Here is a 16348-nt window from a genome sequence, read left to right on the forward strand (position 1 = left end):
AAAAAAATCCCAACAACAAAGCAAAGCTATCATCTCAAGCATTTATAAAAGCCATTCATCTTGCTCACACCTGATCGCACCACTAAACTCTTCTTACAAAGACATGAATGCTAGAAGGACACTAATTTAAAGGCATTTTCTGTCCCCACCACAGAAGGGCTTTCCTTTAGGTCACAGTTTGTCTATTTGACTAAAGATTGCCTTAGTCACAAATTAAAACAAAAGCCATTGACTACAGCAGCCTTTCCCCTCACAAGAAAGCTCTTTGGTGTCACAGGTTCACACCAAAGCTAGTTTCCTAGTTCTTAAGATAAAAATACTTAACTTTCACATTGTTTCAGTGAAAACATGACCTCAGCCTGAGGAACTGCTCTCCCAAAGAACAAGTGCAGAAGAAACTTAGTTTTCATTTCCCACCCCTTGCCAGGAAATACTGTATCATCTCCTTGCCCACTTGTGCTCCACCTCCCTCTCCCCATTGCCAGGTACTGGAAGACATCACATTTCCAACAGATATTCATAGGAACATAGTAAACACAGATAGCAGGTATGACCAAAAAAATACATATGTAAAAATCATCCCTGCTATCAATTCTGACTAAACAGTGCTGTTGGCAGGTTCCCTTCATACAGCTTGGTGTATGTGATAGCCCAAGAGGGAAGAGAGAAGGCAGGGCAACACCAGACTGGGTGGTTTACTAAGACTTGACTCCACTCGTTCCCATTCCCATTTTTGCAGGATGCCCTCATTACTGCTGAGACTCAAGAGATCTGCTGTAACCTCTTGAGATGAAGAGCACGCTCTGGGCAATACTGAGGACAATGACAGAGCAGTGACGGGGCGGGACAAACTGCTGAAGATCACCGACATCCTGTGAGGATATGGAGTGGCACAGAGAAGATGCTAGACACCTCTACAGTGAATGTGCACATCCCCAAATAGCAGAAAACAATAATTACATGTAAAGATATAATTGGAGCACCTCGAATATAGTTAAATACACTCATTGCTGCTCTGGGCCCAATTTCACTTTGGTTTTAAATCTCTGCAAATTTTGAAAAACGTGTAAAGTCTCTGAAACATCTCTGGCTTCCACACCCTATGAGGAACAGCAAAGCACTGAGTCAAAGTTCTGCCCCAGGAATTTCCAGCTGCTCGTTTATTTTTTGTTCTCACACTCAGTGCTCTCAATAAGCAACAGGACAAATATTATTACAGAGTTATTATTTCTGTCATAAATTTTAAAAACTACCTAAATGAATAACTTGAAGTCAAAGTCCTTCAGGGACTGTCATAAATCCAAAAGCTGTCTGAGTGTTAGATTTAGTATTTCAATCATTGAATTAGCTGAAAGAAGTATAAAAATCCGTATACAGAAGAACAGCTCTCTCTTAGCTACACACATTTACATGGACTACTGGGAAACAGTTTCAATCAGAAATGAACAACTTGGTCCAAGTAAATTAACTCCCATACATGCTTCCAGTGGAGTACAGAGATCTGCCCTGTCACGATGTGTGATGATGCATCAGTCTCCTAACACCTTTTCCTGGAAAGCATCTCCTAAATGTTTACAGTTGTCAACACAAAACAAAAATAGAGAGTTTTAAAGGTACTTAAGTGTTTTGTAAAGCTTTCTCTACACACACATGGAAGAAACCAAATAAGATGATTTTGCATGTGTCTGCCTCTACAGCTCAACCTAAGATACCATCCCAAAAGCCTCAGTGACCTGTCCCTATGATCCCTCATGTCCTTTCTTGGTGACAAACACTGTCAACCGAAGGGCATAATCCAGGCTGCCCTCCATAGAGATCTACTCTGGGTTACAACTGGCTGTACAGGGAGACAGAATTGTGGCAAACCTTGGATTTTAGAAAGTCTGAGCCATTATTTGCCCTCTTGAAGTCATGCGTCAGGATAGACAATTGAGGTGACAAGCACAGCTTTTTCAGGCACCCATGCCATAGATGCAGGGAGATAGTCTGCTATGTTCCTGTGTCCTGACAGGTTTTGGATGCTTCCATCTCTGTTTGGACCTACTGAGAGAGGTGAGAAAAAGGGGTAGGCTACCACTAAAAGCTGGAGTTGTTCTGTATTCTTAAAGTGGAATGTTACAGGGTGCACTACAAAAAAAAAAAAAAAAAAAAAAAAAAAAAAAATTAGGATTTTAAAGCACTTTGCTATTTTTGTCTCTGTGAAAAAACTGTGGCACTAGCTTATTATGGTAACACATCCTTAAGGAACTTATCATCATCACAGCACTAACAATAGGTACGACATTTTGAAAGATTGATGCTGAACTTCATAATTTTAATTAAGTGTGGAATGCTTTTTTGGGCCAGGAAAAGGCCCCAATGGATTTTATTTCAGGAGATAGAAACTGCTAACTTACTGTACCAATAATCCAACAGTTTGCAAACAACACTTTCACAGGCAGGACCAGATAGGAAGGTGGTGTGTTATCTTAATGCACATCTTAAGAAACCAACAGGCTTAAAGCTACACCCATGTGTTTCATTTTTGGTTGCACACATTTAATTCTCATTAATGCTCCTAGGATGCTCCTACATGATGTACAGTCAAGAAAGGAAAATGCCTCCTGTAAGCATGCTTCTTGTGAATTGCAGAGACTTTACCCTTTAATGCTCTCCTGTCCCTTTTAGCCACAAACAGAAAAAAAAAAAAAACAAACCTGCTTCATGGTGCTGATTCCCCTCATTCACGTTCTATTTCATGACTTTATTTGTGCAGTCAATTGCTCACAGATGTGAATAGGAAGGTAGCAGTACAGCCCTGCTTGACCATACCAAAGATAAGGGAGCACGAAGCTGAGGCCATGGAGAGCAGTTTATGGAGGTGATGCTGCTGGCAAGGGATATCCATACCTTTTCAAAGGGGTAATGTTATGCTGGATCTCATTTTAATCTCACAGATACTATGTAAGTGCAAGGAACTGCAATAATTATTATTATCCTATTATTGTAATTGCTCAAAGGATTTTCTGCTACTCTCCCATTTAGCATGGTATGTGAAAGGCTGACAATGAAAATGTGATAAAGGTATGAAGCTCTGGTGCGTGTCAGTTGTACTGAAGTGCAAAAGATTCCCATCATAAATAGCAACTGAAAGAATGATGGGCTTTCTGGGGCTTTCATCTGGAAATAAAAATACAGGAGTCCTTCAACATCTGTCAGAGAACCAGAGAAGAATGGAGGAAAGCAATCCGATTCATCGGTATCAACTGTCTTTTGTACTACAATACCACCACTCCCTCCTTCCTTTCACTCCCATAAATATTAAAGTATTGACCACAATGGAGTTTAAGGCAGGTTGGGGGGAGTAAGACAGATACAAAAACAGGCACAGTTTATCTAAGGTTGTATAAGGAGGTAATCTCTTTTCTGTTCGTAACCAAGAAACAAATGTTCTATGCTCTGTCCCTTCCCTTCCTTTCCCTGCAGTGGTTAAGCTGATGGTTATTTGTAATCAATACATAACAGAGCTAAGACCATGTGTCAAACCCAGAAGCCACAGTAGCCTGTCCCCAGGAGTGGGGCAGGAGGGGGACAAGTGACTCAGCCCCTGGAACACTGGCTGCTGCCTCCAGCACAGCTGCACTTCTCCAGAGGTGCGGAGCTCAGGAAGCACAATGCCCACTGGTGGTGCTTCTGGTAGACTGTTCCCATTTCACTGCGAAAACCCCAGGCACTTCACAGTAAACAGCAGGGAGGGAGAGCAGGATGGCAGACTGAAGAGAACAGAATTTTCTCTCTGTCTCTTTGAGCAGTATTTCTTAGTCTTATGCTCTTCCATGTCGATTAACTCCTACTGTACTCCACCGGATGCATGGGCCAGTCATTACTTCCCCATCTGTACTAAGTTTTCAGCTTAGCACAACCACACGTCCACCTTAAAGTTTTTCGGAGTCAAGTCAGGTCACCCAGCTAGAATGTGGTATTCACAAGCACCAGCCACACCTCCCTGCTCTATCTTCAGAAGGAGAGAATTCCCCATGCAGTGAGCAGTGCTGCCAGTCAGTCCCTCCTTCCCCATCAGAAACCTCCTTCCCCAACACTGAACAATGCTGTTTCATAAATACACAGCTCCTGCTGTATCTTGAACTCCTTCTCCCACCCAGCTGAGGCTGAATGGAGGGCAAACAGCAGCTTCAGGTGCAAAATCTTGAACTCGTTCAACTCCTTACACCAGGCAACCTGTCACTTCTGAGTCTCCAAATGTCCACAAAAAAGCAGGGGAACCCACCACCTGCCTGGGCTCCAAATCATCACACACAACACCTGGCCAAACCTTGACAGTTACACACTGCACACACGCATCTGTATTACCTGTGCCTGTTATTTTTCTGAGTTAGTTATCTGAAAGTACCTTGCCATTTTCCAGCTGATTTTAATAACTGTATAATAAATCATTTAAGCAAACCATTTAATGGATGGCATGGTAGTAAACAGGATGCTGCAAGTACAGCTATTAGTATGCCATAATTAATTGCTGTGGTCTCATGTTACTATTTCCCCCTGTTTTAATGATCTATGGTACAGGGACATAAAAGGTTTGTCCCTTTTTTCCTCTTTCCTAATACATTTGCTATTCAGAGTAGCACAACAGATCATCAAAGACAGCTATGGGAGCAGTTCTTGTATTCCTTTATTCAGGCTTTTGCTTTCTGCAAATATTCTTGTGCATTAAATCTCATTCATCATCATGTTTGTGTTCGGGCTGCCATCTCCTCAGACACGCAAAGCAGATGAAACCAGGGACTTCCAAAGCTATATTCATAACTCTTGGTATCTTAAGCTAACAGCCCAAACCCCCCAGGTGAAAGTGGTAATAGATTCACATCCTCTGTGGCTCACAGAAAGTGACATATGTGTAACATACATGATCACTAAGTTTTATTTGTAGGTAAACAAGTCTGTGAATACAAATAACAGGGATTAGTACACATTTGGTAGCAAAAACATACTCAGTGGTCTTTGAACATATTTCCCAAGCTTACATTACTATTGCTTTGAGCCATACTCCCTGCTGTGGGGTTAGGAGATGTTTTTTCATAGGAGAGAGAAAAAAACCCACCATTTGTGTCCAGTGGAAGTATGTCTTGAAATGAACCTGAAAAAGGCCCCAGCAAGTCCTCACATGTCTTGCCATGACATAAGCCTTGCTACCAAGGGTGTCCCACACTGTCCCTCTGCACAGGCAAAACACAGTGACAACCAGCCAGAACAAACCTCAGGGGGCTCTGGGAGCTGCACAACTGTGCCCACTGGATGCAAATCATGCTGATTATGGTATCTCTCTAAATTAAAGACCAACAACAAACCCCGCAGGCAATTTCGTTTCTGCTTGCCTGCTCTGTATGAATCCTGCATTCAACACAGATAGAGATGGTGAACGGATTGTCCAAATGATGTGCTGATGACATGACAACTTACCTGTGATTCTTTCAGTCTTTAATTCAACACTGGACTTATATGGAAAAAGTAGGTACCCAACCAGAAAAGAATTATGGGTTTGGTAAAGAAATCAATTGAGGCTGGCTGACTAGCATCTTGTTGGTCAGACTGGGTGATCAAAATAGCCCCATTTAGCCTTAAAACACAATAATGTGTGAACACCATTACACGCTATCCACTCTCCCATTTATTTTTGTGACCTTCTTCGCTTTTTATTCTTCGAAGCACTGATGCTTGTAGCTATCAGACAATATTTCATCCCCCCGACTACTTTCACATCTTTTCTGCATCATCTGTAAGGACTTGTAACTTGGATCACTTCCATATGGCACTACTCCTGACCTGCCAGCCGCATACTTTTATGGCACATATGTGATCCTGCAACAGATGCAGATGTATGTCCTCCCAGTATGTCCTTAGACAGTTGCTTATGCCTCCAGACAGCAGCTCCAATTCTTATCTATATAGTAATGTATCACTTAAAGTATTACCCCACTGCTTTTACCACTCAAGAGAAGCACTGAAAAAGGATGACAATTTAAAAAAAAGGATCCAGGAAAGAAAACCCCCTGACCAGCTCTCAGCTAGAAGTCATGCAAACAGCTAGATAGAAAGTGCTAGCAGGGTGTGCAAACAGCCCTGAGGGCCAGCTTCTTACCTGGCTTGTGCTTTCTACTTGCAATAGAAGCGAGAAGAACTCCTGAGTTAGTCAAGAGCATGTGACTATTGATTTTCAAAGGAAATTACCCTCCCAGCTGCAGTGGTTTTGAAAAGTCTTTTCTTAAATGCTGTTGTCAGTTTAAACAGATGGAAATGATCAAGGCTGGATGCCTTTATGAGCAAGCATCTCCAGGACAGATCCACACAGAAAACCTGGAGAAAACCATTGAGGTCCTACATGACTCTGTGGAGACTGAGAGTCTGTAAAGTCTCGTTACTTTTTGCCCCATCAACTTAGAAGAGGAAACAAAGGGCTAAGTGTATTGATGTGTGTGTGCTTTTCAAAAAATATTATTTCATTTTACCCTGGAATTTTATATGAACATATCTGTGCTTGAGAAAGTGCTTTTCACTCACACACAATAATGTGTTCCAGACCTGAACACAACACCATCCAGACCCATACCTCACATTAACTGGTAGCGTGAAATACTGCTACTGGATATCAGGAATATTAAAGCAGAATGGGAAGCTTTTACACACAAGTAAGATGCTACATTTTGAGCTCTCTTTGCTCTACAAGAATTTCCTCTTTTTCCCCTGCCTCTGCCTGGAATATGTATTACATTAATCATTTTACCCACTGAGGATACAGATCTGACCCAGACAATGAAAAAAAAAAAAAGACACATGGTATCAGTGAAATCTTTAAAAAAAGGAAACTGAGCATAACACATGACCACGAAAGAAATTAACAAAACAAGAAGATTTTGTACAGTAATTCCTAATTGTTTTCTATACTAATTTCTAAAACCAACATATGCATCACCTTTTGCACCACAATGGGAAAATGTAAATTCCATATCCATTTAGAAATGGGTTTGAAAACTGAGGCAAAGCAAGCATAAAAGTCCCAATCTTTTCAGCAATTAACTCTCACTACCTGTGAACTTTCCTAAAGCACCGATTTGACTGATATTCATTAGGCATACCTTGATAGTATGAAATGGTGATGCATAAATAAAAATGAAGTTCAAATTTTAGGAGTTTTAGAGAATACTACGCAAATACACCATAAAAGCAACTGGAAGAGCGTTCATGCAGAAATGGCACAGCATCCACCCTACAGAGGGTCTGCAAATGAGAAATAGAGGAATAGTTATGAATAGTCAAAAGCTGATATAATTTATTATCAGTCCGCAAAATGTTTTTAAAGCCTTTCTCTGCAAAGAACCTAATAAGTGAGCTGGTGAAAAGTCTAAGTGCTTATTATTTTTCTTGTGCTCTATTGGTATTTACAGAAAAAAAATCTGCAATCTCACTCATGTTGTCCACGACTTCAGAATATAGAAAGGTACTGCACAAGACTGCATTTTTCAGGAGCAATGGTTGTCTATAAACACAACATCAAAATAGCCTGTGGAACAAGAAAGCAGTAGCCCAAATGATATTGTTTTAAAACAGGTAATTATGTACCAGAGATCCAATTTCTAATAATATATTTAAAAAAAAATAATAATTTAATACTTTTCAAAAACCAAGCTATGAGATGAAAGAATGAAAATCTGTTCATCTTGCAAAAAAAGCTGATTCCTACTATTCCTTCATTACAATGGGTTCCAGTCTGCAATTCCTGCTCAGGTAGAGCCCCTATTTAAGTCACAGACAACTCTGTCTGGGGAAAGAACTGCAGGAAAAGGGTCAATATTTGAACTGAAATTTGTTAATGTTAGCATAGCTGCCCAAAACCCAGCAAGAACTGTAGCTTGTTAATAAGTGTCCGGGTATTCCCTCTTGAGTCCAACCTAAGGCTCATCTATAATCAGCTTCTGAGGAACCTGGTGAAGAACCAGGATGGGCTGGGTCCTTACAGCACATTGTCAAGACTAAGGTGATGGGCATGTGACACTCTGGTTCCATCTTCTTACCACAAGGAACCAGAAACCCAACAAACAGATGAAACTATATGAGCAAGTCAGGCAGACACTTCATCAGTATCAAGGGAAAAAGAACAGGGAAGAAAGAGAGTCCTCGCAAGGAAGTAACACTACTGAGCAAAACAGTCAGCCCACATGTTACCAAGTAGATAAGGAGAAATTTTCCGAACTGCTCAGTAGTAGGCAGTTCCCACTGGGAAGGCAGGTGCTGCTGAGTACTCTAGAAAACACTAGAACATACCTGAGTGCCAAAATGTAAGACAGCCTCTCTGTCTGAACTTGGATGCCTGAAAACAGACATTGCTCATACAGGATTTTTAACAGTACTCAACCCATAACTGCATTGACAAACAACTGAATCCACACCAGCATTGCTAAGAGCCAAATATTTTTAAATTTAAAAAAAAAAAATCAACACACACACACACACACACACACACACATATATATATATATATATATATATATATATCTGTAAGAACCCAAACCAGATGGAGGAAGATAACAAAACTTCTGAGAAAACAATTAAAAGTAAAGCAATACCGAATTTCCAAACAAGATGATGTGATCAGGTACTCTCGAGTAACTTTATTTTCCCAGATTTAGAAGAGCAATTCTTCATTTTCACATGAATAAATAGCTTAGTTTGACTTTGTGTTCCAACACATACCTTCAGTATAGGTACGCCTACCTAAGTTGCAGGAGCAGACTTTGTGTTGTACTAGGCCAAAATCGTTGCCTCAAGCAAACTACCCAGAGGAATGGAAAGCCAAAGAGGAAGTCAATTTTTCTTTTTAATTACATTGGAGCAATCATATAGAGTTCCTCACTTTTGCACTAGCACAAATTCCATCCCCTTTTAATCAGTCATATATTAAGGAATAAGAACTATGAGAAAAGATCATTTATTCCAACACATTTAAATCCAAAGAACTTCACCTTCTCACAATCTGCATTTACAAAATTCATAGCAGGATCTAAAATGGTTAAGAAATCAAAGCAGACGGCTTCCTCTCTCATGAACAAGCAAGTCTCAAAACAATCAAGATCTAAAAATGAAATGCATGAGCTATTTTGACTAGCATACAAACTTAGATTAAAATGATAAAGCTGAATTTAATCAATTTAATTTACTTGTTAAAGTGCTGTGTCCTACACAAGAAGTACTGTACTGCATTGGCTTCTGCAGGAGGAATGAAGGAACACAATCTTTGTTATTAATCCTCTGAAATTAGGATGAAATTATTTCTGTAGCCTATAATAAACCTTTTGAGTTTACAGTTTCAGACAGTCCAGTAACATGCTAGGACAAAAGTCTTATTTCATGCCAGGGAAATGCATGTTCTGAATTTTCACTGAAGAAATCTGCCTATATGTCAGTAAAGGCTCATCGTTTATTTTCCCAACAATAACCTTGAAAATTAAATCCAGACTCTGATGGATTGGAGCTATTGATGGTTGATTTTCTCTCTGCTGTACAGCTATTTGAGAAGGATCACATTCAGAGCTGTGTAACTCTGAATATAGACCTTCTTATATCTTAAAAATACACAGAATCCTTCTTATGGCAAATGACCCCAAGTACCCGTATATTCTTTGATTCCATCAGCAAGTGCTAAGAGTAGAAATTTTAAGAAAAATTGTTTTCAACAATTGAAGTCTAGCTTCGGATAAACTCCATGTATTAAAGCAAAACACTCACCTAAAATGGGTTTTTGTAATCGATCCTATTTTAGAAGGGTGCAATTACATCCAGTTCCATTTTTCTAGCCAACTGGCACACTATTTGCTTTTGCAGTTCAAACCTGACTGTATGGTACACCTTTACGGTAACTCTCAATATACTCCAAACTGCATCCTTGGGAATACTGTACCGCTCTTAATAGCAAAACACTATTCAGCACTATGAAACCTCACTTTCTAAATAAAGAACACTATGGTTTTAAATGACACTGATTATTAAACTAAGGTTACACTCCTATTGCTAAATTGAGTTGTAATTATGAAGAAGAATAATAACTAAATTTAATGAAAATCCCATTATGATGCAGCTTAGCAAATCAAAGCTGAAACTGCCGTTAAGTAAAATGACACACAGACACAATATAAAGGCAATACTACATTCGAGTCTATTTCCTCAGCTTTTGGGATGTCTCGGCAGAAAATTTAACTCCAAAATGACACTGCCTCCCCCCCTCAATAGCAAGCACAAGCCAGAGACAGATCCACCAAGAGGGCAGGGTGATGGGGGAGGTTGTCCCCAGTTCTCAGGGACTGCCTCCAACCCCAAGGGATCTCACTCAGAAACTGCATTCACACTGGCGAGGCAGAACCAAGCTCTCCAGCTTCAGGTCATCAACCCCATGTTAGTCCAGAGGGCATGAAAGTCAAAGAGACTAACTCTTGGAAAAAGGGGAAAGTTCTCTTAACATCCAAAATTTTTAATCCAGTGGGCTTTTCTTCTTACGTGGCACATAACAATCAAAGTTTTATCTTTGGGTTTTTGTATCTACTGCGATTAAAAATTGGTAAGAACTGAATTGTGCACAAGATTAAACAAGAGGAGTGCCTGATATACCCCAAATTGCACTTATTAGAAATATATTCATCTCATAATAAACACAAAGTCAACTAGACTCAAAGGAAACAGCTTTACTTCTAGTATGAAACACAGATGAAAGACTTGAATCGATCTCTTTTCTTCCCAATTTAGCCTAATCCTGTACAAGAACTGTAAGACTGGTTGTACATTAAGGATTTTTAAAACTTCAACAGAAAAATTCTCAACCGCAAGACAAGTGCTGGAAGGCAAATAGTTCTTTGTAAAATTATAGAGCTATGTCTCAGAAGTATGCAACCAGGTTTAATGTTGACTGCATTGCTGAGATATAGTAATGTCAAATAGATGGTGCATGGAATGGAGAAAAGTATTTACCATTCAGCTAAAGACAGAATATATACAATCCTTTCCAAAAATCAATGCATTCCTTCAACTTCTGAAACCAAGCCGAAGGTAGATTTCCAATCATTAGCAAAATTTCATGCTTATAATGTGCAAACCAATTTATGCCAATAGTCAAATGTTTCAGCTCTGGTGTATTGTGTTCTGATGAGTAAGAATCTTGTACTATTCATGTTTTGCAATAATTTCAGCTCTCTCTGTCAGTAAGAGAGATTCTCTGAATAATGTATGTAATGCAAAAGAAATGAACAGAGTTTAAATAAAACACACAAGTGGGAAGGGATAGACATAGAACTACTTCCAAACTGATACAGATCAGAACAATTTTGCAAACTTACAACAGAATATATCTGCTTAAGCAATCTGCTTCATATGCATTTGTGATTTAGAACAAAATACTAATGTTCTGAGCCTATTTAAAGAAAGCAAAAATGTGTGAGATAACCACTAGAAGATAGATATTAAAGCGAATATATAAAATTATTCCCCTTCCAAAAGGACTCCTGGGTTAACATTTGGCTGTAAGTTTTTTATCTAATTAAAAGAAAAAAAATATTGAAATTTTTCCAATGTTGCATTGAGTTACCTGTTAATATGCCACCCACAATCCTTTGAAAAAATCTGTTTACTGTACCTAACACATGCAAGGGGCCAGGCCCTGAATCTTCACAAGTAACCTCTGCAGCAAATGGAAACAGAAATAGAGGTAACTGGTCATGTCTCAGAGCTTTACGCTTGAACTCACATGAATATTCATTTCAGTCCGGCAGCTCTAAGGCTTTTGTACTGTACGTTTGGGGACGTGTGCACTGAGTAATTTCTACACAAATAGCTAGATCCAAAGCCACTGTTTTATAGCCGTTGAGCAAAGAGTTATCATTTCATATTGCCATGAAATCACTTAATTCAGAGCTGATGGTGGGGGTTCTTTAATTAGGTTAGAAAATCTCACACATCTGCGCTTTAGATGCCTCTGTCAAGCCAGCAAATTCAATCACATGGAAGCCAGTGTCCTCCAGCTATCAGACAATTGATTTTTGCAGGATTCTGCTCATATTTAGCTTAAGGGACATGTGATATGTTAATTCAGTTGTCAGTTAGTTTGCCTGCATTTCATTAGGAGAAGATCTGTTGTTTAAAAATATTATTCAGTACTAAAATGTTTTAAAATAGAAGAAGCAGTTGGATTATTGTCACGAGACTGCAAAATGTGAAATACATACAAACTTGGACTAACTCAAAAATGCATGTTGGTTTAAGTGGGAAATACAGACCTGAATAAGGCTACAGGATTGCACCTATTTAATACAGACAGGTACAGAATTATATGAGCACACATGCACATGAACATACACATTTACTTGGCCCCTCTTTCTCTGCCTCCCCTCATACTGTAAAGATTCATCATCTCTGAGTCATTAAACTCTTTGGAACTGAAATGGGGTTCAGTTAAAAAAATAAAAGGACCAGGTTATGAATCACTATTTCTATAAATGACAGTAAATATAAGGGAACAGGTTTTCCTCAGTTCAAACAACGCAAGGTAAACATAACCTAAGGTGGTTGGAATCAGAGACAAGAATCTGCTGCAAATAGCCTAAGTGAAGAAAGTTTTGGGCAAACCCTTTTTGAATCTATGGTGTTAGTTTTACACAGAGAAGTGGTTCAATTTTAGGCAATTTTAAATTTATGCAAATCAGAATTAATTAACTAACGTTTGAATGGAAATACTATGCAATGACCCTTAATCCAAAAATGTAACAATAGCCTTGGAAATTATTTGGTAGAACTGGATGCATAGGCAGAATCTAAAGTAATTGACTTCACCCAAAATCAGTTATTTCAATGTACAAAAATTTTAGTTCCCTCTTTCACTAAAATAAAAGTTTGAAAAAGCTACTGTGTCATTTGTCTTCATGGAATATATAATCAGTGCCTGCAAAAGTTAATATGCATTCTAATATTTTCTCAATGAACTACACCTGCACAGACCTGATTCCTTCCAGTTTCCAAGCACCATTTGAAATGTTTACTCCTTATGGAATTTGATATTGATTTTCACGCTAAACACAGCTAATAGATTGCCTAATATAGAATTCACACCTAATGGGACATCAATCTTTCCCGCATAAAATGAATGGAGCCGTTTTGGCAGCTCAGTAGCTTCTCCTGTTAAATAAGGTAGCAAGGTCATCTGAAATCTGGAGTACCAAAGAATTGTATTAATAAATATAGCAATCATTCAATAAATTATATAGGAGAACTGCACAGTGCTTTGTATGTTTACATATTAAGAAGTGCCACAGAGATGGCTGTGAGAAAGTGGAGAGAAACATAGTACTTATTTTAAAGGCAGGATGAACAGTAAGACCTTCTCCAGTATGTTTCTATTTTAAACTCACTCAGCAATGTTGCTTAGGGCATCTACTTCCAGAGGCAATTCACTCTTGAATGAAGAGGAGGGATTTGAAAACTTAAAGGCCACAAAGGAAAACCTACAGAATCCTGAAACACTGACATCAAAGTAGTAATGCTACTACAGTCTTGAGCTTTGCCAAACTATATCCCACTGTCTTACATAATAACATGAATCCCTTCTTATAAGCCAGACATACATAAAGAATAGAAATAACGCTTTGCCACTTTCAGAGATTAAGCAGTATCCAGCATATTTTAACCAAGGCTAAAGACCCTGAGGTGATTTAAATGTGGGAAGTTTAGCTAATTATACTCTGCCTTAAAAAAAGAAAAAAAAAAAAAAGTAACTATTACCTCATTCCTCATTTGGTAAGGACACTTCTTTTTCTGTTTTCCTCTCATGGTGTATGTGCATCTGTGTGTGCGCGCGCGCGTGTGTGTGTGTATAAAATATATAGTAGGAAGAGAATATTTGTTCCAGTTGAGGTGGTCTGTGAAATCAAGTAGATCAGATACTAACTTGATCTGGCACCAATGTATGGATGCATAGAGACATATCCACAGGATGTATGCATTGCGAGATGATAAGAGACATTTACAACCTAGAATATAAGAGCAGGACTGCCTCAAGTGACATCACCAGATCAACTGCAGCATCAACCAACTCAGATATATTATCCTGCACACCACTGCTTCCCTATCTCCTTTCCAGCCATTAGAAAAGTATTTGTAAGCACAAACATTATCATATATTTTCAAATACACACAAGGCACACCATGCACAAAGGTGAACAAGAGTAACTGTGGGGTTTACAGACTGATTGAGATATTCATAATTTTTCTTTACAACAAAATTCATTTCAGTAGAAACTGGGAAGCAAGAAACTACAGTAATAACACTAAAGTAAATGTCACATCAGGTTAGTCAGCAGAAGGCAGGAGAGGAGATTTTGCTCCAGTTAGAAACCAACAGGGATTACTGCCCCTTTTGCTCTTCTGCAAAGGGTATCTATACTGAAGACAGACTTACTGATGTATTTCCAATGCAAGACAATGATGTGGCTTCCTGTTATTTCCACTGCAATTTACTCGTAAGGTGGTCAGATCAATGCATGTTTACTTACAGGCATTTGTTACAGCGAAGCTGTTAGCTGTTTCAATGTTGTCTACATGAGGAACCAAATTAAAAGGTGCTTCAGATGCATTGGGGCTGGTGTTATGAAGAAAAATTGCTAATCGAAAAGCAGTATATTCCTGATCTGTGTTCCTGATGAAGAGACCACCTACAAAAAAAAAAAAACAGAAAAAAAAAAAAAAAGGCAAAAAGCAAAGGAATCAGGGTGAATTATTTGCAAGCTACTTACTATCTTGTAACATCAAGCGACTCTCTGCCAAAGCTACACAGTAAGGCAAGTCCTACGACTTTAATGGATAAGGAACTAATCATATTCGTAATCAGAACCGCTGCCTTTAAATTGCTGTCCTCAATCGATTTTAACCTCCCTGATGCATTCATGCTTCTTTTCTGACTTCTGAGTTTCCAGCCTTTCATACATAAATACCCAGATTTGTCATTATTACAGTGACCTTTGGAAGTGTTTAGCCTCCATCTCCCTGATACCGAACACACTGGTAAATTAGCTACTCAACAGCCTCTTAGATTAAGTGGCGGGCTGATTAAGGAGAACGATGCTTTCTGGATTAAAAAAACCAAAAAAAACCCAAAAAACAAAAAAACAAAAACAAAAAACCCCCACCCAACTCTTTGTAGGATAATCTGCACTGAACAGGAATATAATGAACTTTTCTCCTCTGCAGCCATGTGCAGGTAGGGAGCAGTTCAGCCTTATTAGCAACATCTTTACAAGTCCACGAGAAATGATGCAGTGATGGAGCTGAGCTGGAAAGAATTCAGATAGCTGTGTCCCATCCGAAACACGTCCAAAAGGAGGGAAGCAGGAAGCGACGGGAAAGGGTGAGGAAGGGGCACAGGAATACACGGAGAGACCTACAAAATCCTAAACTTTCCAACTATAAGAAGGGAAAGAAGGGCAGCGTTGTCTTCTACCCCCACCCCTGCCGGCTACCGCATCCTCCAGTGCACAGAGCTCGCCATCCCTCCGGGAGTCAGGCAAAGCGGGGGTACCAGAGGGGACTGAAGCAGCCAAGGGGCATCAGCCCCGAGCCCCTTCCTCCCCTACCGATCCTACACACCCCGGAGCTGGAACGAGTTTTTCTGAAGGCAAGCATCCTCCCTACCGCATGCGAACACACACACAGATATAGATGTATACACATACACGGAGGGATACATGCACAAACACACGCGGATTTTTCGTGAAGGCAGGGAAATGGGATGAGCGGTGGAGGAGAAATCTGCAAACTGCCTTCAGAGCCTCCTTTCCAACTCACTTTGGAAAGGATTGAACACGCACGCAGCCCAATGCAGCGCTTACCTATTTGCACGCTGCTAGGAAAAGCTCCCATTGCTAGTCCCCAAAAGCCAGAAAACAACAAGACAAGCTGTCTGCAAATTATCCTCATCTTCTCTTTTGCCTCTCTGTCTTGCCTTCTCCCGCTCGCTCGCTAGATGCTGCTCAGAGAGGCATTGAGGACGATGTGGCTACAAATAAAATCAAGAATTAAAAAAAAAAAAAAAATAGGGAAAGGGGAGAAAAAGAGGGGCTCCCTCTTTTCTTTTTCTCTTTTCTTTTTTTTTTTTTTTTAATTTTTGTTTTAGTATTCGTTTGCTCTTCCCTGCCGCTCGCACTCTGCCTCTCTCCCGCTTGCCGCTGCCGTTTCAGCAAGCCATCCCGCCGCGCCGGATTTTTCCCGCAGTCTCCATCGCCGGGGAGCGGTTTCTGTCCGGCTGCAAATGTTGCACATGCAGAAG

General features: G+C 39.6%; 1 protein-coding gene across 3 annotated transcripts in view; it reads right to left on the reverse strand.

Moving 5' to 3' along the window:
- Positions 1-16097, reverse strand: part of GRIA4 (glutamate ionotropic receptor AMPA type subunit 4) — a gene marked incomplete at its 3' end in the record, with an annotated part of 225109 nt that extends 209012 nt beyond the window's left edge. For all 3 annotated transcript variants that reach the window (XM_080339862.1, XM_080339863.1, XM_080339864.1), the window contains exons 1-2: positions 15912-16097; positions 14580-14738 (exon numbers count right to left, since the gene is read on the reverse strand). In XM_080339862.1, coding sequence (XP_080195988.1) covers positions 14580-14738; positions 15912-15999 — 247 coding nt within the window. In that variant the 5' untranslated portion in view covers positions 16000-16097. The remainder of the gene's footprint in view (positions 1-14579; positions 14739-15911) is intronic.
- Positions 16098-16348: the final 251 nt, after the last annotated feature.

Source organism: Nesoenas mayeri (assembly GCF_963082525.1).
Source record: "Nesoenas mayeri genome assembly, chromosome: 1".
NCBI lineage: Eukaryota > Metazoa > Chordata > Aves > Columbiformes > Columbidae > Nesoenas > Nesoenas mayeri.